Source organism: Anolis sagrei, chromosome 7 (assembly GCF_037176765.1).
Source record: "Anolis sagrei isolate rAnoSag1 chromosome 7, rAnoSag1.mat, whole genome shotgun sequence".
Taxonomy (NCBI): Eukaryota; Metazoa; Chordata; class Lepidosauria; order Squamata; family Dactyloidae; genus Anolis; species Anolis sagrei.
Window position 1 is genome coordinate 17,335,470 of NC_090027.1, and position 27,096 is coordinate 17,362,565.

At 43.2% G+C, this 27,096-nt stretch overlaps 1 protein-coding gene across 1 annotated transcript in view; it reads left to right on the forward strand.

The window, feature by feature from the left end:
• The window catches only part of HEPACAM (hepatic and glial cell adhesion molecule), a 42,040-nt gene extending 15,156 nt beyond the window's left edge, over positions 1 to 26,884 (forward strand). Inside the window, exons 2-7 of the mRNA XM_060787597.2 lie at positions 5,348 to 5,689; positions 11,252 to 11,533; positions 14,620 to 14,713; positions 18,200 to 18,273; positions 18,772 to 18,842; positions 24,494 to 26,884. Of these exons, the coding sequence (XP_060643580.2) occupies positions 5,348 to 5,689; positions 11,252 to 11,533; positions 14,620 to 14,713; positions 18,200 to 18,273; positions 18,772 to 18,842; positions 24,494 to 24,799 (1,169 nt within the window). The 3' untranslated portion in view covers positions 24,800 to 26,884. The remainder of the gene's footprint in view (positions 1 to 5,347; positions 5,690 to 11,251; positions 11,534 to 14,619; positions 14,714 to 18,199; positions 18,274 to 18,771; positions 18,843 to 24,493) is intronic.
• Positions 26,885 to 27,096: the final 212 nt, after the last annotated feature.

Genomic DNA, 27,096 nt, shown 5'->3' on the forward strand with positions numbered 1-27,096 from the left:
TAGGCCAAACTTCCTCCACAGAACCCCCATGACCAACAGAAAATACTGTGTTTTTTGATGGTCTTTGGTGACCCCTCTTACACAAACTCCCAAACCCCCCAGGGGTCCCGACCCCCAGTTTGAGAAATGCTTCTGTAGGCAAAGGGGAAGGTATCTTACTCTATACATGAGGGAGTACTTCTTAACCTGGGAAGCAGGACAGGTCTCAGCATCCTACCTCTAGGTTAAAGAGTACTGTCCCTCCCCCGCCTTTCTTGGCTGCCCTACAGAGAACGGTATGGACCCTGGGAAACTATAACTCTGAGGACTGCACAGTATGGAGCTGCATTCATTCCACTGTGTAGATGCATCCAGAGAAGGCTCGTGGACCTTGGGAAACTGCAATTCCCAAGGCCATCTCATGGAGACATGGCATTTAAAGTAAGGTCCAACGTCATTCATTCCACAGTTTAGATGCACCCAGAGAAGGGTATGGACCTTGGAAAACTATGACTCCCAAGACAGCACAGCATGGAGACATGGCATAACAACAGCAACAACAATAATGGCATTTAAAATGGGTCCCTACTGCATTTATTCTCCAGTCCAGATGCACCCAGAGAAGGGTATGGACCTTGGGAAACTATAACTCCCAGGAGTGCATATTATGGAGCTATGGTATTTAAAGTGGGGTCCAAGAGCATTCACTCCATAGTATAAACGCACCCAGAGAAGGGTATGGACATTGTGAAACTATAACTCCCGGACTGCACAGAATGGAGACATAGCATAATAATAATAATAATAATAATAATAATAATAATAATTGCATTTAAAGTGGGCCCCGACTGCATTTATTCTCCAGTGCAGATGCTCCCAGAGAAGGCTTTGGATCTTGGGAAACTGCAACTTCTAAGACTATCTCATGAAGATTGACTTTGCTGCCGACTGAAACTGTTCTCTTTAGCACTGCATTGCTTTTTTGTTGTTCCAGTTTTAATCTAAATACCAATGAACTCATTCTTTTGCAAAGACACATGTTTCTGTATTAACAGTGTGATGCTATAGCAGCCCTTCACATTCTCAGGCTTCTGATGCTAAGGAACGGAAAGGTCAGAAAGCTGTACTCCCATCGCTTTATTTTGCCTGTTTTTGTTTTTTTTTTGCAAAAGCCAAGAGATGGCTGCATGTTTATCTTTGCAAAGCCTACATCCCCCTTGAACCCGTGCCATTTAGAACAAGGGCTTGAATAATTTAATCAGTTCAGATGAACTGTGCTGTTTTCAGATGCAATGAACCAGGTCACTGCTTCCTAAACTGTGGGTCCCAGCCCCAAATGGGTTCCCTTCAGCTCATTATTCAACTCTGATGTATATTAGTGAGAAACTACGTATAACTCTGTGGCAGAGAATTCTCGATACTTTCCCTAAACTCAATCCCAGGATTTCGTAGGACAAGACCATGACAGTTAAAGTGGAGTAATAACATTATTATCATTGTGTTTGATCCAGTGTAATATAAGAGTATAGTATAGTGGTTTCAGTGTTGGACCAGGACATTTGGAGACCAGTGTTTGGATCCCCATTTGAAGTCAAACATGACTCCCCCCACATAAGAGATAGTAACTTACCTTGCAGACTGCATCTCGGCCTACGAGCCCACGAGGACCTTGAGATCATCCGGGGAGGCCCTTCTCTCGGTCCCGCCTGCCTCACAGGCACGTCTGACGGGGACGAGGGAGCGGGCCTTCTCGGTGGTGGCCCCCCGGCTGTGGAACACCCTCCCTGCTGAAGTTAGACAAGCGCCCTCCTTGATGGCCTTTCGTAGGAGCCTGAAAACATGGCTCTTCCAGCAGGCCTTCAACTGAGTGTTATCATTGGAACGACACTGGAATGGACTATGACTATGAAATCGACTATGACCCCAGGATGTGACGAAGCGGATTTTTAGCATAAGTATATGTTATGTAGTAGTAGTTTGGTATGTATTGTCGTGATTTACTGTACACTGTCCTTTCTATGTTGTTGTTCACCGCCACGAGTCGCCCTAGGGCTGAGAGTGGCGGTCAATAAATGCAAGAAATAAATAAATAAATAAATAAATAAATAACTTATAGTTTCCCAAGGACCAGCGTCGATCTCAGCGCTGCAGGACCCCATCCTTTGGCTCAGTGAACATCCCTAAACTCCTTTTTGTGACTTTGGACTCTCTGCCAAGTGTTTTGGACTTCAAAAGATTTGTTTTAACCTTTGAATTTCCCCTGAATGAACTATGGATTCATGTTTTGCTGAAATCATAACTTTAATCAATTTCTCTGGTGGATGGGATAGGGAGGGGGTGTCTGATATGAATTTCTTGTGATTCCTATATTTCCACATGTATTTCCCCTCATATTCCTGACCTTACCCTGAACCTTTTGCCCCCTTCCCCTCTCTTTGGGGGAAGTCTACAAGGAAGCTGCCCTGGCTCTGAAAAGGTAATCAGCAATCATAAAAGAACTCTTATCTTGAAACATGTTTGCATGGAAAATAGAACAGAAATTCCCTTTTGACATCAGAGTTGGGCCATCAGATGGGATTTTTGCTTATTTTATTTATTATTTATTTACTGTGCTTATAGACCGCTGTTCTCAGCCCAGGGCGACTCACAGCGGTGTACAACATGGAGAGGATAAGGTGCAAATTACAATACATAATCTAACAACAAACTAGTAATATCAAAAACATCGTCATCAACAACATCAACAATCTCAATATCAATAATACAAAAATACAAAAAGTCATTCGCATCGTCTCATAGTTAAACCACAATCCAATATCGTTTTCCGTTGTTCCATTCCTGTCGTCATTACCAATTATTGCACTTCTTGTTCGAACGCCTTCTCGAACAGCCACGTCTTTAGTTTCTTGCGGAATGTCATCAGGGAGGGCGCCAGTCTGATGTCCATGGGAAGGGTGTTCCACAGCCGAGGAGCCACCACCGAGAAGGCCCTGTCTCTCGCCCCCGCCAGGCGTGCCTGTGAGGCAGGCGGGATCGAGAGCAGGGCCTCCCCGGACGATCTCAAAGTCCTTGTTTGCTTGGCAAACTTCTAATCACATAACAAAGGGGGCGAGACGACCCTCGAAAAGTCTCTTCCCCCCAACCCCGTTTTTTCCTTTCAAACCTCTCCACAATGGACATCCACCCCAGCCTCTTCTTTGTGTCATATCTGATTGCGACAGGAAAGCTCGGATTAAGTTATCATTACTTATCGCAGACCCATCTAAAGACAATAAAGTTAGTTTCTTTAGAAGGCCGATCCCGGACTCAAGAAGCCCCAGGACATTGGAATTCTATAATCCACTCAAGAAAGCATTGTTTCCTTTCCTCCCGCCTCCCTTTCTCCTGATTCGCCAAAGCGCCGAGGCGATAGGAGCTTTCTGATAGGCTCCAGCGCACAACAGGAGCTCTGTGATTGGCTCTGGCATGGGGAGAATGGCCGAGCCTCCTCCCAGCTGTTATCATGCCAGCCAATCACCATCGAGCCGGGAGGAGGGCGGGGAGCGGGAATTTTGAAACTCCCAAGCCTGTATTTCCTATAAAAATGCCATTATTTTCTGTAACCACATGCTCTGCTTGGCGAATGATTGCCGCTCTGCATCCTTTTCAGTTGAATCGCTAATAAACTTCGGTGGCACTTCCTTCCACTTGGTGAGACCTTTTATTGGGAAAAATCAGGGATTGGGTGCTTTTTTCTGTCTCACCAGGGTAACGAACTCTTTAAAGAGTCAGATTGGTCTCTGCCTCCTGGCAAAGACCCCTAAATTCTTCCTCTATAACACATTCAGTCATGGAAACCCACTGCGTAACCTTAGGCAAGTCACAATCTCTCAGCCGCAAAGGAAGAAGAAGAACTTTATTTTTCTACCCCGCCTTCATCTCCCCGAAGGGACTCAGGGCAGCTTATATGAGGCCAAGCCCAGGCAAATATACAATTAAAAACAGAACAATAACAAATTAACATAGCATAAAACAGCATAACAATAATAAACAAGCATCAAGCAACAGCAGACTAATTTTGGAAGGAGGGAAGGAGGCCGCTATGCGAACTGGTTAATGCATAAAGTGGTTCAGTAAGGTGGATAGAAATGTATAAAAGCATAGGAAATAGCATGGAAACAGAGCAATTAAACAGGATAAAATCAGCTTAACTTAAAAATATATATAGTAATGTAATATAGGAATTCAGATTCAGGTCATGATTCAGGTCATGATACAGGTCATTTGTCATAGGAGTAGTCAGTCGAATGCACAATGAAACATCCATGTCTTTAATTCCTTACGGAATGTGGGTAGGGAGGGGGCCAGCCTAATCTCCCTGGGGTGGGAGTTCCAGAAACGAGGGGCCACCATCGAAAATGCCCTTTCTCTTGTCCCCACCAACCGCACCTGAGACAAGGTGGGAGCGAGAGAAGAGCATCCCCGGAAGATCTCAAGGACCGTGTGGGCTCGTAGGGGAGGATGCGATCACGCAGATAGGCAGGTCCTGAACTGTTCAGAGCTTTATAGGTAATAACCTGCACCTTGAATTGGGACTGGAAACTTATCGGCAGCACATGGAGCTGTTTAAACAGGGGGGTTGACTGCTTCCTGTAACTTGCTCCAGTTAACAATCTGACGCCGACCTTTGCTATAGTTTCTGAACCATCTTCAAGGGAAGCCCTACGTAGAGTGCATTACAGTAATCCAATCTTGAGGTAACTAAGGCGTGGACCACCATGATCAAGTCAGACTTCTTGAGGTACAGTCGCAGCTGGCACACAAGTCTCAACTGTGCAAAGGCCCTCCCGGCCAATACTTCGGTTTCCCCCGGATGCTGTAGGAAATGAAGCTTTTCTGCAGGTGGAGCTGGTCCACGTCCTGTAGCTTAATTTCCTTCTGTAAGACTGAACTAAAAATGGCTCCCTCTCCTCCCAGGGCCCTGGGGAAAGGGGCGGAACCAAAACTTAATAATGAGAGACAGGTGGCCAGCCCTATGACTGCAAACCAAGGGAAGTCACCTTTTGTAGAATGCCTGAAACCTTGGAATGCATGCAGACATTTAATAGAAAGAAAATGAAGTTGGAGCTCCTGGTACAGACGTACCAGCACAAAATACTATATTATTTATCTGATTGTCAGGATTCCACTATTAGTCATTATTGTGAACTTTCTACATGAATCCAATGAGATTAAAACATGCCAAATTCCATGTAGATCTCTCCAGTGTTGGTTTCAAGCAGTTCCTCAGTTGGCAGCATGACTTCTAGTTCCTTCATGTGATGCATCTCTTGCTGCTTAATCATTAGCATTTATCCACTGATTTTTCCATCTTTTTGCTTCTTACTAGAGATGCTTGAAGGAGTCAATATCACCAGCCCAGTGCTGCTAATTCATGGGACAGTTGGCAAGCCTGCCCTGTTGTCTGTCAGATACACCAGCACCAGCAGAGATAAGCCTGTGATCAAATGGCAGGTGAAGCGTGACAAGGCCGTGACTGTGGTGCAATCCATTGGCACCGGGATCATTGGCAACCTCCGTCCAGAATACAAGGATCGGATTAAAGTCTTTGAGAATGGCTCCTTGTTGATTCATGAGCTGCAGTTGTCTGATGAGGGGACATATGAAGTGGAGATCTCCATCACAGATGACACTTTTACAGGAGAGATGAACATTAACCTTACAGTGGATGGTAAGTGTGGTTTTGGAAACATCTTAAATATTGGCTGGGATCTTCCTGCAGGCAAAACGTAACTTAACAATGACAAAGCTATGCCATTAACACACGACACCGCTATGCAAAACATTGCAGTGATTGCTCTTTTAGAGGTTTTGTGATGGCGCGAGTGGCGCCACCTATATGTAGAACTATTAGTTGCAAGATTTAAACTGTTGTATCATGCTTAATCCTGCCTTTTTACCCTGCTTATGTATTGTTGGATTGATTGGCTATTTATAGCTGTCAATCAGTGTTGTTTGCACCAGTTGAATTGCTTTTTCAGCTCAATTGTTTGGCTCCACCACTTCCTGGAAGAGGGGAGTGCTTCCCTTTTTTATTCCACCTTCAGATTTTCTACCAGATGGACGTGAATAAGAGACTTGGCTCTAAAAGCCCCTGATTAAATTACTTCTCAGCACCAATTCTGAGGTTTTTACCTTTGAAACTTATGCTTCATGTTCATACCAACCTGAATGACGTTGGGAAGTCTCAAGCACCTTCAGACCAGTTCTTTTGGCACCAGACGAAGACCCTGTGTCTTCAAACATAAGCCATCTGGACTGGGGTTGTGGATTGCTCCGGCATTTACAGCCATTGAGAAAGAGGGACCTGGAAAAGCTTCTCAGCTTCAAAACTTCTTGGACCCAAGACAACCAGAGACTGTAATGTACATTTTCCTTTACCCCTTTGAAACTTCCAGCTTATTGCCTTAAAGAGATAAATCTTTGTGAACAACAAAACCTATTTTGAGTTATCTACAGTGTTTGGGTCTTTGAGAGTTCCAGTTTCCTAAAGGAGGGCAAGAAGCAATCCCCTGGGGAAAGATGTCACGTCCATGCCTCTTTCACGAAGAGCTATAACCCAAAACTACATACCCAAAAAGAGAAAAAAAGAATTATAAATAATAATAATAAAAAAGGAAAAAATGTGACTCCCATCTAATCCTTAGTGTTTTTAAAGTTACACAGTCAGTAATCTTCTATATTTGATATAATTAAAAAAACTAAAAAAGCATAAAAATAGCTTTAACATTGACCACATTTATGTCCATTCTTATAAAAGTTCTTTTAATAGTTCTTTCATTTTCTCCTTTCTTCATATTCTTCCACTTGTGACCAGTTTGTTTGTTTAATCGGATTACCCGAATTTTTCTTCAATAAAATGTTAATTTGTCCATGTCTTTTATCTCCTTTAATTTATTTATCAGCTGATCTAAATCTGGTATTTCTCTCTGTTTCCAAATTTTCGCAAAAATGGCAGTCGACAGATACATGAAAAGAATATCTTTAGTTGAATCTAATTTTAAGTCTGTGTCAATTATTCCTAACAAATAATATTCTGTTTTTTGGAGGATTTTTTTCTTAAATATCTGTTGACACTCTTCATGTATTAATTTCCAACACAAACTATGTTGAATTAGTTGATCCTCTATGAAATATTCATTGAAAAACTATAGCAAAACATGCTGCAGAATGTCCTGCAAAAACAAAGTTTTTGCGTTTTAATAAACTTTTCTCATGTTTCGAACCAATTAGGAAATGACATTTATAACCCAAGAACAAAAATCGTGTTACATAGTGTTATTGTTATAAAATTGTTGTTCCATTGCTTCTCTGAGGATGAACTCTGGATTAGACTTGTGTGTGGATTTTGTTTGTTCAGTTTCCTCTGTTTCCTTCAGTACCTTCTGTAGTTTGAGAGCCCATAATAGTAAAGGCCCTCCAGGCACAAAAACCCACCAGCAATGAAAACAAATGGGAGCTGATCTCAGCTCCTCCTTGGCTTTTCAGCAGCATATCTCAGCAAAAAGAAAACCCTAATTCCCTGAAAACTACTATCAGTTACCTCTCTATATTAGAAAGTAGAACAGACAAGCATCCCGAGCTCTGAGGATTACCTGGGAAGGAATCCCACTGGAGCATTGCAACACACCCAAATACCTGGGAGTCACTTTGGACCGTGCTCTGACCTACAAGAAGCACTGCCTGAACATCAAGCAAAAAGTGGGCGCTAGAAACAACATCATACGAAAGCTGACTGGCACAACCTGGGGATCACAACCAGACACAGTGAAGACATCTGCCCTTGCGCTATGCGACTCTGCTGCTGAGTATGCATGCCCAGTGTGGAACACATATCACCACACTAAAACAGTGGATGTGGCTCTTAATGAGACATGCCGCATTATCACAGGGTGTCTGCGCCCCACACTATTGGAGAAATTACACTGCTTAGGCGGTATTGCACCACCTGACATCCGCCGGGAAGTAGCAGCCAATAGTGAAAGGACCAAGGCAGAGACATCTCCAGCTCATCCCCTGTTTGGGTATCAGCCAGCACGTCAACGACTTAAATCAAGACATAGTTTTCTTAGATCTACAGAGACACTCGCTGGAACACCTCAGCAAGCGAGAGTCCAAAAGTGGTAGGCCCAAACCCAGCACCTCAATCCATGGATGATACCAGATGAGAGACTCCCCCCTGGGCACACAGAAGACTGGGCAATTTGGAAGGCGCTGAACAGACTGCGCTCTGGCACCACGAGATGCAGAGCCAATCTTAAGAAATGGGGCTACAGGGTGGAATCCTCGGCATGCGAGTGTGGAGAAGAACAAACCACTGACCACCTGCTGCAATGCAACCTGAGCCCTGCCACATGCACCATGGAGGACCTTCTTGCGGCAACACCAGAGGCACTCCAAGTGGCCAGATACTGGTCAAAGGACATTTAACCAACTACCAAGTTTGCAAAATCTGTGTTTTTTTTTCTTTTTCTTTTTAATCTGTGTGTTTGTTTTGTTCTGTTAGAATTGTAACACCATGGTATGGTTGCTGATGACACGACAAATAAATAAATAAATAAATATTAGAAAGTAGAAACAGCTGTAAGAAAGTGTTCAACCCAAAGCAGAAACAAGATTGAAGTGTGCCAGGAAAAAACAGTGATTTTTAAAGGAAGCCCAGGGACGATAGCTCCAGGAGGTCATCACTCTTCCTTACCTAGAAGTTGGAAGCATCTTTAAAATGCCTTGGAAAGAGTGTGTGGCTGCTGCTGTGGTGCAAGCCCAGGAGAGAAAGTGTGCACACACTTGCCTGAAGCACCTCTCCTCTAGAGCAGAAACAGCTTTAAGAACAAGAAGCTTCTTTAAAGCATGTGTGCCTGCCTGCAGCCAAGTGCCACTCCTCTAGAGTAGAAACAGGTAAGAAGCCTTCTTAAAGCATGTGCAGAGGCGGCCCTAGGTAATTTTCAATGGTAAGTAAACAGTATTTTGGCCCCCACCCCAACCAATCACTGATATATATTTTCTGTCCATCGTGGGAGTTCTGTGTGCCATATTTGGTTCAATTCCATCATTGGTGGAGTTCAGAATGCTCTGTGATTGTAGGTGAACTATACATCCCAATAACTACAACTTGCATATGTCAAGATCTATTTCCCCCAAGAGTGCCTCAAGAGCGCCCCTGGGCAAAATCAACTATACTGCAAATGCTTACTTTGCGTAATGGGTTGAGTCACCCCTGAGCGTGCGCCTGCCTGCAGCTGAGCGCCTCTCCTCTAGAGTAGAAAAAAAAAACACCTTTCAGAACAAAAAGCTTCCAATAAAGCTTCTGTACCTGCATGCAGCACCTCTCCTCTAGAGTACAAACAGCTTAAATGCCTAAAATGATTTGAAAGGGAGCCTGGAAAGCCCCCCCCCCCCATAATGGGCTGATAGAAAACAGATTTTTTGGCACCCCAGAACATAAACAGATATCTGCCCTCCCGAATTTGGGAGACTCCCAAAAAATAAATCGGAGCCCCCACCGCAGGCCCGTAGCCAGGATTTCGTTTCGGGGGGGGGGGGCTGAATTTTTTTCAGGGGGTGTCTCGGGGGGGGGTGAGTTTCGGGGGGGGGGGCTGAGTCTGAGTGAAAGAGAGTCTAGCCTAGCAAACCTTTTGTATCATTACCCCAATACCCCCATGCATATGGGATATATTGAGTATGGTGATCAGATCATGATATTAATAAACATAACAGTTTAAATAATGCACCAGTAAGGCCTTTTCGCGAACCACCATGAGAATTTCGGGGGGGGGGGGGGCTGAAGCCCCTCAAGCCCCCCCCCCCCCCCCCCCCGCTACATGCCTGCCCCACCGAAAGCCAGGACACTAAAATAGATCGAGGTTTACCGAGATGGCACAAACTTACTCTGGATTATTTGTTTGAGCACATTAAGTGTTCTTAAATATTTGAAAGCGTTATTACAGTTATACCCATTATATGTCTACACATTCAACAACACTTTCATCTACCTGCTTGTATCTTTCATACATTTTTCAGCTCCTTATGACCCCCTTACAAGTAATCTCCAATATGAACCAAAGATCTGCAGCTGGATTTCAAATTGTATTTCTTTTAAAATCTGCCACAGTGGAGAGAAAATAATAATAATAATAATAATAATAATAATTAGATCACATCGTCAGCTGTTGCAACAAGACAGTCTACAAGCAGAGGCATAACACCGTTGCTCAGATGATTCATTGGAACTTGTGCCACAAATACCATCCGCCTGCAACAAAGAACTGGTGGGATCACAAGCCGGAAAAAGTTATAGAGAATGAACACGTCAAGCTACTCTGGAACTTCCAGATTCAGACAGACAAAGTTTTGGAGCACAACACTCCTGACCTCACGATTGTGTTAAAAAACAAAGTATGGATTGTCGAAGTTGCAATCCCAGGTGACAGCAGGATTGAAGAGAAACAACTGGAAAAGCTGACACGATGTGAGGATTTAAAGATTGAATAGCAAAGACTCTGGCACAAGCCAGTCAAGGTGGTCCCGTGGTGGCCGGTGCCTAAAGACCTTGGCCTGCACTTAAACATAATCAGCACTGACAAGTTTACCATCTGCCAGCTGCAAAAGGCTACCCTTACTGGGATCTGCACGCATTATTCGCCGATACATCACAATCCTAGACACTTGGAAAGTGTCTGACCTGTGATCCAGTAGAACAGCCAGCAGAGTGATCTTATCTGCTGTGGAATCATCTTGTTGTGTTTCAAATAATGATGATGATGATGATGGTGTTGGTGGTGGTGGTGGTGGTGATGATGATAATAATAATAATAATAATAATAATAATAATAATAATAATGTTTTATTTATAAGCCACCTCTGCTTACAGCTCGAGGGAGGGCACAATGTACTGGAGTTAAAATACCTCCATTATTTGGATTCCATAAAAGCACATATTAAAACATATTTTGACATATATTAAACTACACAGAACAAAATATAAAACACAATAAAGAGAGGAGAAGAAGAATGTGAAGGGTAGTCAGAATGCAACGTGGCTCAAAATGTGTAGTATTGTGATCAATCAGCTCATGCAAATGTATTTTGAGTTTTCCAGCTATCCAGATCATGTTGGATTAGTCAAACCATACCTGTGGACTTCAGATGGAAGGGTACTATTATCGGAAAACCATCTCATGATAGCCTGTTGTTTCCTTTGCTAGGAATTTAGTTGGCTTATTTATTTTCCCAGTTCCAGTGTCCAAGCCTCACGTTGCCCTGCCGTCTTCAACTGTTCTGGAACTCAGTGAATATTTCACTCTGAACTGCACCCATGAGAATGGCACCAAGCCCACCTACACCTGGCTGAAGGATAACAAGCCCCTGAGCAATGACTCCCGGCTGATCCTCTCGCATGACCAGAAGGTGCTGACGTTCACTAGAGTCCTCATGGCTGACGACGACACGTACAGTTGTCTGGTGGAGAACCCCATCAGCTATGGGCGCAGTGCCCCTGTAAAACTGACAGTATACAGTAAGTACAGCCAATGACAATATGTGGCCTAATGTTGGAAAGCTAAGATTGGTGAGATGGGAGGGGTTTCTTTGCTTATGAACTATTGGGTGGTGTGAAAATGGTCTGAAATCTGCAAACGTAAACCTAGCTGGCATTAAGTTCTTGTGGGGTTTTTCGGGCTATATGGCCATGTTTTAGAGGCATTTTCTCCTGACATTTCGCCTGCATCTATGGCAAGCATCCTCAGAGGTAGTGAGGTCTGTTGGAATTAGGAAAATGGGTTTATATATCTGTGGAATGACTGGGGTGGCATTGCTGATGGCACGATTCCATCATTTAGTTTTATTTATTTGGAGAGTATCAAAATTTGGTGTTTGGTGAGTCACTGGTACTTTCTGGATGAGGTTTCGACAGACCCCTCCTTAAGCTACAAATCCCCACATTCCATGGGGTATTTCCATGGCAGTTAAAGTGGAACTATATGGCTATAACTGCAATATGGATAGCACATTGGAAGAAAGGCAAGGTATAAATAAAATTAACAATTGTCTTTCACTGGCACTGACTCAATGGATGGAATGACTGCTGCCTGGTGATAGGTGCATTTTTCTGAAGCCTTATGGCTATTCAAAAGTATTTTTTTTAATTTATTTACAGTATTTATATTCCACCCTTCTCACCCTGCGGGGGACTCAGGGTGGATTGCAATGTACATATACATGGCAAACATTCAATGCCATAGACCAGGGGTTCTCAACCTGTGGTTCCCCAGGTGTTTTGGCCTACAACTCCCAGAAATTCCAACCAGTTCACCAGCTGTTAGGATTTCTGGGAGTTGAAGGCCAAAAACATCTGGTTGACAACCACTGCCATAGACACACAACATATATAGACCAACACTCAGAGGCTATTTAACATTCCAGCTTCTGGCCACCAGGGGAGCTGTCGCTTCACTGTCTGTTTGTGACACTGGTGAAGTACTTCCTCATTCTTTGCATGCTTGCTGGAGATTTTTATGGCCTCGCAAATTAGTTAAATTAGCCTCCCCACATAAGTGGTACCTAAATTTCCTATTTGACAGATGCAACTGTCTTTTGGGCTGCAAAGGTCGACAACAAGCTACACAAATTGGTCAGAAGCTCACTCCAACCTGGGCTGGCTTCAAATTCATGACCTTTCGGTCAGTAGTGATCTTAATGCAGCTGACTCCCAGCCAGATGCGCCACAGTCCCACAGTAATGCCTATGCTTTGGAAACATCCTTTCTGTATCATTTTCTTTTGGCACGTGTCCCATGGGCATCCGATTGCTCAGCCCAAAGAGACAGAGCCCATGATAGACTGTCCCACATGCTGTTAAAATCCGTGGGGTGCTCCGCTCATTGCAGCTCTCTTTCATTTGTTTGCACTCCACTTCCTGGAGTCAGGAATCACCCCACTCTGCCAATGTCAGGACCAATGTCTTTTCTGCCATTGGCTCGAGAGCTTGAATGTGATCTTGAGCTGAGTCATGTGAAATGGGTCAGCTCAGCTGCATTTGGAAGCTCTAAGCGTTTCCAACTGGCAAGGGGCAGGCAATGCCAAGGAAGGTAGAAGGATCTCCATGGCATCCTTCAGGACAATCACTTGAAATATTGCCTATAAAACTCAAGCTGTAGTTATCAATCACGGCTGAGGCTGTATCTGTGCAGAATGTATTCAGATGGTGCTCAGCGGTAGTTTCCCCTCAATTCCCCACATTGTGAACTACTAGTTGCTGCAGGAATTGTATTTTTAGCGATGGGTGCATGGGTAGATCCACACAACATAATGTTACTATGGAGTTGTGACCAATGCTTACAAAAGTTTGGACTATGACACCGAGAGCCTTCATCCAGCATGGTCAATTCAGACATATTGCTAGCTGGAAGTTATTGAGTGTTGTATCCCTGAAAAAATATTTTTTATGAACACAGTTGAGATTCACCAGTGCAAACAGCTCTGTAATGCTACGATCTTTGGAACTTACCTTAGAAAAAGCATACTTTTTAACATTTCAAAGGTTCTAGGGCAGCGTTTCTCAACCTGGGGGTCAGGACTCCTGGGGGGGGGGGATCGCGAAGGGGTGTCAGAGGGGTCGCCAAAGACCATCGAAAACTCAGTATTTTTTGTTGGTCATGGGGTAGTGTGTCCACAGTGCTCTCTGGATGTAGGTGAACTACAACTCCCAAACTCAAGGTCAATGCCCACCAAATCCTTCCAGTAGTTTGTGTTGGTCATGGGAGTTCTGTATGCCAAGTTTGGTTCAATTCCATCATTGAAGGAGTTCAGAGTGCTCTTTGATGGTAGGTGAACTATAAATCCCAGCAACTACAACTCCCAAATGTCAAGGTCTATTTTATCCAAACTCCACCAGTGTTTGTATTTGGGCATATTGGGTATTTGTGCCAAGTTTGGTCCTGATCAATCATTGAATCCACAGTGCTCTGTGGATATAGGAGAACTGCAACTCCAGAACCCAAGGTCAATGCCCAGAAAACCCTTCCAGGATTTTCTGTTGGTCATGGGAGTTCGGTGTGCCAAGTTTGGTTCCATTCCATTGTTGGTGGAGTTCAGAGTGCTCTTTGATTGTAGATGAACTATAAATCCCAGCAACTACCACTCCCAAGTGACAAAATCAATGCTCCTCCAACTCCACCAGTATTCAAATTAGAGATTATTACGTATTTGGTCCAGTAAATGAAAATATATCCTGCAGATCAGATATTTACATTACAATTCATAACAGGAGCAAAATAACTGTTATGAAGCAGCAACAAAAATAATGTTATGGTTGGGGGTCACCATGACAGGAGGAACTGTAATAAGGGATTGTGGCATTAGGAAGATTGAAAAACACTGTTCTAGGATATCTGTGGACACACAACTTCGGAATGTAATTAAGGTGGCAAACGGTATTAATAAAATAATGTTGAACTGGTGAGGGTGCAGCAGTTTGCTCTTGCCTAAGCCAGCTAGGAAGGGCAAGATGAAATCTTGAAATCACAACCAAACCTAAGCAAGAACCTTATGACCCTAACTGGTTTCTCTTGTCCTCTAAGACTTCTCTGTTCTTTTGTTTCTCTAGGAAGGAGTTCCCTCTACATAATCCTCTCTACAGGAGGCATTTTCCTTCTAGTTACTTTAGTGACTGTCTGTGCCTGTTGGAAGCCGTCAAAGAAGTATGAGCTTTAACATATTTTTGTGTCAATCTGCTATTAAAAATGCAACTCATTTGTTTAGAGACAGAGACACAGAAAGTTGAAGTCCTCAAGATGATAATAATGCACTTTATTTATATTCCGCTTTATTTATTTATGACATTTATATGCGGCACTTCTTACCCTGAAGGCAACTCAGAGTGGCTTATAAGTTATTTGTACATATAATATATTATATTATTAGCATAGCACAATATTAGTATTATATTGTACTACAGCAGTGTTTCTCAACCTAGGGGTCGGGACCCCTGAGGGGGTCACGAAGGGGTGTCAGAGGGGTCGCCAAAGACCATCAGAGAACACAGTATTTTTGGATGGTCATGGGGATTCCATATAGGAAGTTTGAGACAATTTTATCGTTGGTGGAGTTCAGAATGTTCTTTGATTGTAATGAACTATAAATCCCAGCAACTACAACTCCCAAAAGTCAAGGTCCGTTTTCCCCAGGCTCCACTAGTGTTCTCATTTGCGCATATTGAGTATTTGTGCCAAGTTTGGTTCAGATCCACCACTGCATGAATCTACAGTGCTCTCTGGATATAGGTGAACTACAACTCCCAAACTCAAGGTCAATACCCACCAAACCCTTCCAGTGTTTTCCGTTGGTCATGGGAGTTCTGTGCGGCAAATTAGGTTCAAATCCATCGCTGGTGGAGTTCAGAATGCTCTTTGTTTATAGGTGAACTATAAATCCCAGCAACTACAACTCCCAAATTACAAAATCAATCCTCCCCCAACCCCACTAGCATTTACATGTAGGTGCATTGGGTATTTGTGCCCAGTTTGGTCCAGTGAATGAAAATACATCTTGCATATCTGATATTTACATTATGATTTATAACAGTAGTAAAATGACTGTTATGAAGTAGCAACAAAAACAATGTTATGTTTGGGGGTCACCACAACATGAGGGACTGTATTAAGGGGTCACGGCATTAGGAAGGTTGAGAACCACTGTACTACAGTGTTCCCTTGCTACTTTGCAGTTCGCTTTTTGCAGACTCGCTATTTTGTAGGTTTTTGCCTCCCAGTTTATGAATGGTTGCCATTGCCCAGAGTGGTGTTCTAATCCCACCTCCTGGCAATGTTGGAGCGTGGAAGGGGGTCTCAACCTCCCCTTTGTAATCTGCCAATCAAGGCAGATTACAAAGCAAAGCGGAGATAGCTAGCAAAAAAAAAAGTATGTGGTGCCTTTAAATCTATCCTCACTTCTGCCTCACCCTCAGAACTCGATATAAATATATAGTGTCCCTACTTGACAGATTTTCACTTTTCGCTGGTGGTCCTGGAATATAACACCCGCGATAGGCGAGGGAACACTGTATACCACTATACTGTATACAGTATATATATATATACTGTATACCACTGTCACAAGTGAGGCTGGTGGGGACGAGGAGCAGGGCCTTCTCAGTGGTGGCCCCTCACCTGTGGAACTCACTCCCGGGGGAAATCAGGACATCATCATCCCTCCTCTCCTTCAGGAGAGTGAAAACATGGCTTTGGGACCAGGCCTTTGGGCACTCTGGCAATTAAATAAGACATTCAGACGAGTAAGACCCACAGGATTGACAAAGTGGAACGGAAAATTAGAACTATGAGTTAGCGAATGCTGACCATGTAGGAGGAGGAATTGGGTTTGTATTGGTTTTTAATGATTTTATTGATTTTATAATGGTTGAATTGTTGTTACCTGTGAATTGATGTAATTTTGTGTTGATTGTTCTGTGATGTAGGCATCAAATTGTGCCTTTATTTTTCTGTAAGCCGCCCTGAGTCCCCTTCGGGGTGAGAAGGGCGGGGTAAAAGAACCCCGAAATAAATAAATAAATAAATACTGTAATATATATAATATAAATATATAATTATTATATTGTATTATTAGTATTGTATTACATTATAATATTATTATCACTATTATATGTGCATATATTATATTATTAGCACAGCACAATATTAGTATTATGCATTACTATATTGTTGCTGAGGGGAGGGCCTCCCAACTGATGACTCAGGAGACATGGTGGAGCTCTGTCTTCCTGGCTCCCCTTCTTCACTCTGGCCCAAAAGCAGATTACAGTACACATAACGCAAACATTCGGTGTCTTTTTACATGAACAACAACAAACAATACATAGATAAGATAAAAGCATCTCCCCCCTTTTTCCCCCATCTTCGGCATCTGGAGGCGATGCTGAACTTCTGGTCAAGGGGAAGTGCACTTGTTCTATTTTTTTATGCTGAAGGGTCCTTGCTGTCCATAGACATCTCCAATCTTTTTGCCAGCATGTGGGGTACCCTTTTACCTTCCCGCCTAGGCGGTTCCTATTGATCTACTTGCATTGCATGCTTTCAAACTGCTAGGTTGACAGTAGCTAAGGCTGAAAAATGGGAGCTCACCCTGACTCACAGCTCCAAACTGTTGACCCTCCGGTCAATAGTCTTTCCTGCAGCTAGCGGCTTTTAACCATGTGCTACCACGGCCCCTATGAGTGCCTGTAAAGTCAAAGAAGTGCCCCAGTATCATCCATAGATGCAGTTTAGATAGGACAGAGCCTCATTAATCAGTATTGATTAGGTCAATGCTACACTTGCTATAGAAGTAATGGAAAAACTAACCAGTTCAGAAATCATAAAAAGTTTTGAAAAGTTTAGAAAATAAAGTTGATCACAGCACATGTGCTGTTTGGACTGAAGGTTTTTGCAGTTATAAATTATATTTAAATACAAACTTTACTCCCATTTGCTAGCAGTGACAAATGCAAGATACTCCACTTTGGCAGAAAAAATGAAATGCAAAGATACAGAATGGGTGACGCCTGGCTCGAGAGCAGTACGTGTGAAAAAGATCTTGGAGTCCTCGTGGACAACAAGTTAAACATGAGCCAACAATGTGATGTGGCAGCAAAAAAAGCCAATGGGATTTTGGCCTGCATCAATAGGAGCATAGTGTCTAGATCTAAGGAAGTAATGCTACCCCTCTATTCTGCTTTGGTTAGACCACATCTGGAATATTGTGTCCAATTCTGGGCACCACAATTCAAGAGAGATATTGACAAGCTGGAATGTGTCCAGAGGAGGGCGACTAAAATGATCAAGGGTCTGGAGAACAAGCCCTATGAGGAGCGGCTTAGGGAACTGGGCATGTTTAGCCTGAAGAAGAGAAGGCTGAGAGGAGATATGATAGCCATGTATAAATATGTGAGAGGAAGCCACAGGGAGGAGGCAGCAAGCTTGTTTTCTGCTTCCTTGGAGACTAGGACGCGGAACAATGGGCATCCTGGGCATCCCTGGGCAATGTCCCTGCAGACTGCCAAAAGTGACTTGTAGTTTCTCAAGTTACTCCTGAAACACAAAACAAAATCCAAAATTGAAGGATTGTGTTTTGTGCAAATTGGCTTTCAAAGCTTGGTAAACTAACACACCCTTTGGGGCTTTTTCTTTTAGGAACAAGCGGAAAATGGAGAAGCAAAGCTCCTTGGAATATGTGGATCAGAACGAAGAGCATTTAAAACATGACGGTAAACCATTCTTGCCAATGTCTGATCCTTCAGTCCTAATCTACTATCATCTACTATCATTCCAACTGCCTACAACTCCCAGAAATCCCACCCAGTTTACCAGCTGTTATGATTTCTGGGAATTGAAGTCCGAAACATCTGGGGACCCACAGGTTGAGAACCACTGCCTTCAGGGTCTCCCAAACTGGTCCTCCAGATCTTTTGGACTTTATCTCCCAGAATTAATGACAATTGGCCAAGACAACTCAGGATTCCAGTCACTGAAGCTCTAAAACTGGAGGACTAGTGTTTGGGAATCACTGCTTTAGACTCTTCTTACATTTCCTAGGTCAAAAAAGGTAGAATCCACAGAATGAAAAAGCGAACCAGATTTTTTCCAATCTAGTTAGGTCCTTGAGCCTGACAGACTCTTTCAGCATCCTTGTCTCTTCTCTGCTCAGGATCCTTTTTTAAATCTAGATTACGAACAGAACGCTGACTTTTCTTCTTTTGATGCAGTTGACATTGTTCCTCGAAGTGGAGAACACGAGCGCAAAAATCCAGTGGCTTTGTACATCTTGAAAGACAAAGTAAGTCCCAAGTAGTGAACTTGTAAGAGATGTGGCACCTTGGTATCAGGCGTGCCTTTTAAGGACCACATAAGACTGGTATTATAAAACCTACACTGGTTTCTAATTTGCTTCCAAATACAGTTCAAGGTGCTGGTCCTGACCTGTAAAGCTCTACATAACTTGGGTCCATAAACAACTGATGGACTTCCTTTTCCCATTTGTTGGTTGTTGTTGAGTGCTTTCAAGTCACTGCAAACTAGTTTTAGTTATTTATTTCATCACTGCATCTGAGGAAGAGTTTTTTATGGCCATGAAACTCTTGTGAAAATTCCAATTAGTCTTGTAGGACCTGCCACATTTATGATACAATGCTGATTTGTTGCCAGAAAAGAGTGTGATGCTTCAGAGGAGGCTGCAGCAGCAGTCCAGAGGCAGAGTCACACCTTAGTGCCTCCGCAAGAGGGCGAGATATCCCCAGTTTGCTACACTATTTTCCTTCCATTCTGTATCTATAGTATCTAGTCCCAACAGTGATTCATGCAGTGATCATTTAAATCAGCAGTTATAAGAACAAGAGCACCCATCAAAACCCTAAATGGAGAATTTGAAATAGATCATAGCCCATTAAAAAACCCAAGATAATGATTTTGGGATTTCATCAGCAGCCCTGACCATTACATTCAGGAGATTAGAGAACATATTATTTGAGAACACAGAAATGCTGGATCACTCCAACAACCACCATATCAGACTACACAGAGAAGCCACTGAAATCCACAAGCATGTGGACAATTTCAACAGGAAGAAGGAAACCATGAAAATGAACAAAATCTGGCTATCAGTATTTAAAAACTCTAAAATTACAACAGCAAAACAGCAGAGAGGAAACAAACAAGAACATCTAATTACCTCTCAACAAAAGATTGCTCCAGGCACTGCCAGGCAATCAAATGCTAATCAAGGTGGTCAGTTGAAACATTCACACCTAGCTCCAGCAGACAAGAGTCCTTTGCCCCACCCCAGCCATTCCACAGATATATAAACCCTTTTTCCTAGTTCCAACAGACCTCACTACCTCTGAGGATGCTTGCCATAGATGCAGGCGCAACGTCAGTAGAAATGCCTCTAGAACATGGCCATATAGCCCAAAAAACCTACAACAACCCATTCAGTTTTTCTTCTATTTCCAAGAAGAAATCAAGTGAAATGGAGCTGCGGTGGCACAATGGGTTAAACCCTTGTGTCGGCTGGACTGCTGACCTGAAGGTTGGGTTGCTGACCAGAAGGTTGCTGGTTCAAATCCGCAAGATGGGGTAAGCTCCTGTCTGTCAGCTCTAGTTTGCAAGAACATGGGTGAAGCCTCCCAGCAGGATGGTAACACACTTAGGTGTCCCCTGGGCAGTGTGTCTGTAGATGGCCAATTCTTTCACACCAGAAGCAACTTGCAGTATGTTCTCAAATCGTTTCTGACACATTTTTTTTAAAAATGCAAGTGAAATATATGGAATGTATATTGAATGTATAAAGCAGGGGTCCTCAAACTTTTTAAACAGAGGGCCAGGTCACAGTCCCTCAAACTGTTGGAGGGCCGGATTATAATAATAAAAAAAATGAATGAATTCCTATGCACACTGCACATATCTTATTTGTAGTGCACCGGAGCCCCCGATGGCGCAGTGGGTTAAACCCCTGTCCCGGCAGGACTGAAGACCAACAGGTCACAGGTTCGAATCCGGGGAGAGGCGGATGAGCTCCCTCTATCAGCTCCAGCTCCTCATGTGGGGACATGAGAGAAGCCTCCCAAAAGGATGGTATAAACATCAAAGCATCTGGGCGTCCCCTGGGCAATGTCCTTGCAGGCGGCCAATTCTCTCACACCAGAAGCAACTTGCAGTTTCTCAAGTCGCTCCTGACACGACAAAAAAGTGCAAAAAAACATTTTAAAACAATACAATAATTAAAATTAAGAACAATTTTAACAAATATAAACTTATTAAAATTTCAACGGAAAGTGTGGTCCTGATTTTTGGCTGATGAGATAGGATTGTTGTTGTTGTTATTGTGTGCTTTCAAGTAGTTTCAGACTCAGGTTGACCCTGAGCAAGGGCCGGGTAAATGACCTTGGAAGGATGCATTTGGCCTCCAGGCCTTAGTTTGAGGACCCCTGGTATAAAGTGATCTGTCTCAGGCACTTTATACAGTGTTTAATATCGTGTTTAATAATAATAATAATAATAATAATAATAATAATAATAATCTTTATTTATACCCTGCCACCATCTCCCCAATGGGGACTTGGAGCAGCTTACATGGGGCCAAGCCCAGACAACATATTACAGCAAAATAAAACCAAAACATAACCAACAAGCAACATCATCAAAATTACATAAAAAGAAAAAAATATGAATACAGTAACAAAATAACATTCCAATAAACACAATCACAATAACAGTAGGTGGACCACATGTACATGATAAAATGTTAAAAGACTCTAATGAGATAAAAATAGGAGCAAGTTATTTGCAGGGAGCTCATAAGAGAGCTCACCACTGATTCAAAACCCTTTTCAAGCATGGAAACCCACTGGGTGACATTTGACAAACCATACTCTCTCAGCCTCAGAGGAAGACAGAGGCAAAACTCACTCTGAATAAAACCTTCTGTAGTGAAATCTACCTTTTAGGAGAACAGGCCGAAGCCTGAATATCAGTAGCTGTCATCTTGGAAGACAGGCAGAAGCAGGAGGAGGAGTCAAGCTGACTCCTGATTGGGTAGAGCAATTAGGGGAGGAGTCGGTTGAGAGAGGGAAAAAGGCTGTCAGCTCTTGACAGAGAGAGAGAGAGAAGTGTCTTGACATCAGACACAGAAGGATAGGATTTTAGGAGAGGAAGCTAGATAGAGTTCTGACAGGGAAGAAGAGTTTTTAAAGTGAACCTTAAGGTTAGGGAATAAGGTTGAGACAAAGGCTAGGGTTTTACTGTGTTGAGAGGACCAGTAAAAGAGAGTTTTGTCTTATTAAACTTAGGAGAAGTTAAGATATCTTATTGCCCTGTGGGAGAGACAGATAGGAGTCTGTTCTCCAAGTGATACTGTTTCTAAGAATAGAACAGTGTGTTTAAGGAAACTCACAGTTTTAAAAGCTTTATTGTCAGTAACACTACTTGTTTAAATATCTAAGTCTCTACAACTGAATTACACTTCTGTACCACTCATTCTATGAGTAGATGTTTGTTTAAAGCTCAATAAACTTTTTCTAGTTCACTTTTAGCTGGTGTAAGCCTCAGTCTGTCAAGCACTTTTAAAGTCCAGTCATCCAGTTAAGAAGCAATAGAAGAACCCAGGGCAAACACATCTTACCTAAAACACATTCACAGCTTTGGTTCCTCAGACCAATAAAGCTGAGGTGGTGGCGGCTAATACTACCAACAACATTGGGAATTGATATATTTAACCTATGGTCAGCCTCAATTTTATTACACCTTCCTTCACAGGGTTGCCATAAACTGGAGTTGATATGAAGGCGCATTACAGCAATGTTGCATGCAAAGGACAGTAGGTGTTCTGCTTCAAAACACCCGGAGGGCCAAAGTTGCCTCACCTCTGAGAGATTTTGTACTGGAGACTCTTGCAGCCTTGTTGTGTTTGGGTCTTTTCCATAAGAAAAAGTATGTCATGAGACATTTTGCTAACACTGCTCAACTTTTCTCCATGTGGAACATGGATTGGGTGTAGTGGAGCATGGTTTCCCATTGGTTCTGAAACCTTATGCCAATCCAGAGGGAACTATTTCTATTTGGACAGAATTCTCTTAAGAAAAAAGATTCCTAGTGGGATTCAAGGCACCTAGGGAGGGAATTCCAAAGTATGGGAGCAGCCACAAAAAAGGCTGTTCCTCTTGTTCTTACAGAATAAGCCTGGGCAAATCTGTCTGGAATGACTTCCAGCGGCACTCATATCAGCTGTTTATTCTTTGGATAGACAACTGGAGGGCAAAATGTTTCCTGCCCTCTATGCATAGCTGTGTCTAGCTGTGCCCATTATTGTATATTCTGGTGTATAAGACTACTTTCTAACCCAAAAAAATCTTCTCAAAAGTCAGGGGTCGTCTTATACACGGTGGTCGTTTTATACGCTGGGGTAGTCTTATACACGGGGTAGTCTTATATGCTGGAGTAGTCTTATACATGGGAGTAGCCTTATACATGGGAGTAATCTTATATGCCAGGAGTCGTCTTATAGAGCTGGTGCTGAAACTTCTAATCCGGATTGGAGAATCTGTGGTTGTTGTATATTGTGGGTGGATCTCAAAAATGGCAGTGGCCACGTTCCTCCCATATGCAGCGACTGTATGAAAGCATTAAGGGCGACGCTGTATTGGTAGAAGAAAATCCATTCATCAGGATTTGTGGACTTAATGTGGTCCCAATGGTGAGATGAAGGGGTGCCTCGCCGGGAAGGTGTAAGTGAAGGGCGGAGCAAGCTGCAGGTGTCTGGCGCACCTGGGGTATGGAAAAAAGAGATAGTGCTTCTGGGCCCAGAAAAACAACTCTTTTACCTGTCTGGCCTGCCCTTGTATCCTATTAGCGTACCTCCTCCTCTGCCTCTCAGATCTCGCTCCTGAAGACTGCAGTGAAACGGTACAGGTACACATAGAATCATAGAATCAAAGAGTTGGAAGAGACCTCATGGGCCATCCAGTCCAACCCCCTGCCAAGAAGCAGGAATGTTGCATTCAAATCACCCCTGACAGATGGCCATCCAGCCTCTGTTTAAAAGCTTCCAAAGAAGGAGCCTCCACCACACTCCGGGGCAGAGAGTTCCACTGCTGAACAGCTCTCACAGTCAGGAAGTTCTTCCTCGTGTTCAGATGGAATCTCCTCTCTTGTAGTTTGAAGCCATTGTTCCGCGTCCTAGTTTCCAAGGAAGCAGAAAACAAGCTTGCTCCCTCCTCCCTGTGGCTTCCTCTCACATATTTATACATGGCTATCATATCTCCTCTCAGCCTTCTCTTCTTCAGGCTAAACATGCCCAGCTCCTTAAGCCGCTCCTCATAGGGCTTGTTCTCCAGACCTTTGATCATTTTAGTCGCCCTCCTCTGGACACATTCCAGCTTGTCAATATCTCTCTTGAATTGTGGTGCCCAGAATTGGACACAATATTCTAGGTGTGGTCTAACCAAAGCGGAATAGAGGGGTAGCATGACTTCCCTAGATCTAGACACTATGCTCCTATTGATGCAGGCCAAAATCCCATTGGCTTTTTTTGCCGCCAGATCACATTGTTGGCTCATGTTTAACTTGTTGTCCACAAGGACTCCAAGATCTTTTTCACACGTACTGCTCTCGAGCCAGGCGTCCCCCATTTTGTATGTGTGAGATCTGAGAGGCAGAGAAGGAGGTACAGTAATAGGAAAATTACCATGATGCTTTAATTTTTTTATTTGGTTTGTGTTGGAAGAGGGGTAGCCTTCTACGGCGAGTATATCCCAAACTCTATATTTTAACTGGAAAAGTTGGGGGTCGTCTTATACGCCCAGTCGTCTTATATGCCGGAATATACGGTACTTTTCCATGTGTGCTTTTTCAGCGGTCACTGAAATGTCTTGGTATGGACTATGATTTTTGCTCCCAGCACCTGACTTCTTTGTTTTTCCCCGTTTCCCATGAAAGGACTCTCCAGAAGGTGAAGAGGAACCCCGTCCTGATTCCCCAAAGGCGGCTGAACCCTCCCCTCCCAGCTACTCAAGCTCTCCGCCTCCTCCTGGGAGATCGCCTGGACTGCCCGTTCGGTCTGTGCGTAGATACCACCGCTCCCCAGTCCGGTCTCCAGCTGGCTCCAGAACACACATATCCCCCACCCGGTCCCCCAACTCACCGGGGCGCACCCCAAACACCACGCGCATGGTGCGGACTGCTGGGGTTCATATTGTCCGGGAGCAGCAAGGGGAGGGAAGCACGGTGGAAATCAATGCGTGAAGGCTGTCTGCAGTCGTTGTACTACTGTGTACATTTGTGTATATAGCGAGGAAGCCTCGCCGTGCCTGTGAATGTTTCTGGGGGTAGCTTTGAGTTGGCCCTGGGCATTTTTACACATGCAAATGTGTGTTATAGGGGAGACTCCTGGGCTCCACTTGTAGATAAAGGTGGGCATCACACAGCATTCTTTTGGCTTGTTGGATCCACTTTGCAAGGTTTACGATAGATTCAATGCTCCTGCTTCTGTATATTGTTAAAGGCACTAACCTGCAATTTGTTGTAACATCCAAGGAGTAGCACACAGGTGTTACTAAAACCTTTCCTTCTGAGAGTGAGGCCCCACTAATTCCAATATTTTCTGTCCAAATCTCATCATGAGTGGGAGAATGTATCCAGTGGAAATTCATCTGTTCCAACGCTTACCAGTGGTCTTTAACATTGCCAAGATTGTCTTATCCAGTGGCATATCCAGACTCCGACCTATTGGTCTTCAGTCCTGCCAGCACAAGGGTTTAACCCAGTGTTTCTCAACCTTCCTAATGCTGCGACCCCTTAATACACTTTTTCATGTTGTTGTGACCCCCAACCATAACATTATTTTCATTGCTACTTCATAACAGTAATTTTGCTACTGTTATGAATCCTAATGTAAATATCTGATATGCAGGATGTATTTTCATTCACTGGACCAAATTTGGCACAAATACCCAATACGTCCAAATTTGAATATTGGTGGGGTTGAGGGGGGATTGATTTTGTCATTTGGGAGTTGTAGTTGCTGGGATTTATAGTCCACCTACAATCAAAGAGCATTCCGAACTCCAGCAATGATGGAATTGGACCAAACTTGGTGCACAGAAGTCCCATGACCAACAGAAAATACTGGAAGGGTTTGGTGGGCATTGACCTTGAATTTTGGAGTTGTAGTTCACCTACATCCAGACAGCATTGTGGACTCAAACAATGATGACTCTGGACCAAACTTGGCACAGATACTCAATATGCCCAAAAGTGAACACTGGTGGAGTTTGGGAAAAATAGACCTTGACATTTGGGAGTTGTAGTTTCTAGGACTTACAGTTCACCTTCAATCAAAGAGCATTCTGAACCCCATTCTGAACGATATAATTGGGCCCAACTTCCTACACAGAATCCCCATGACCAACAGAAAATACTGTTTTCTGGTGGTTTTTGGTGACCCCTCTGACACCTCCCTTGTGACCCCCCCAGGTTGAGAAAAGCTGGCTTAACCCATTGCACCACTGGGGGCTCCAGAGATTCGAATCCGGGGAGAGCGCGGATGAGCTCCCTATGTCAGCTCCAGCTCCCCATACGGGGACATGAGAGAAGCCTCCCACAAGGAGGATAAAACATCAAAAGCACCTGAGCTTCCCCTGGGCAACGTCCTTGCAGACGGCCAATTCCCTCACACCAGAAGCGACTTGCAGTTTCTCAAGTTGCTCCTGACACATACACCAAAAAATAAATAAATATCCGGATTGATTAAAAAGACCAGAAAATCCAAAATTTTATTTTGGCGATAATCTCAGAACTTTTTCTTTGAGCTCCTGGTACAACTATATACTAAAGAGGAAAGAAAGAACATCAAATGACTTTGCAGGTAACTATTTAACTTTCTTTGCAAGGCACCCTCTTTAGTACCGCTATTAGCATCATATTCAAATTGTATATATCGACAAAATTATGTGTTTGGGACATTTCAGTTGGAAGTGTCAGCAACTTTTCGCATTTCTCCCTCAGAAATTGCCATGTTGACCAGTCCTATAGTGTTTACTTCTAGGTGCAATATTGTTAATGTTTTAAATTGTAATTATTGTATTCCTTCTAGTAAGGCTGTATTTTGGCAGTTAGACACGTGAGTTTCACTCTTCATAAAATGGATGTAATTTAAACGGTGATATATAAGTTTAATAGTAGTATTATTGAACCATGAAATGCTTTCAAAGGTAAACATTTTGTCAATATAACCCAATATGAAATCTTAAAGAACAAGAACAAAATCTGGGATTTGTTTTTCAATCAGTTTGCATGTATTGTTAGGACTCGCCCAGCTATGGACACTTATTATCAGAAAGATAAGTATCAAAAAGTGATATTCTGTTTCGTTATCTTCTCGTGACATATAGGATAGAGAAAAGGTAAGTAAGCTTCACAAGGCAATCTACATTAGACATAGAATCATAGAATCATAGAATCATAGAATCAAAGAGTTGGAAGAGACCTCATGGGCCATCCAGTCCAACCCCATTCTGCCAAGAAGCAGGAATATTGCATTC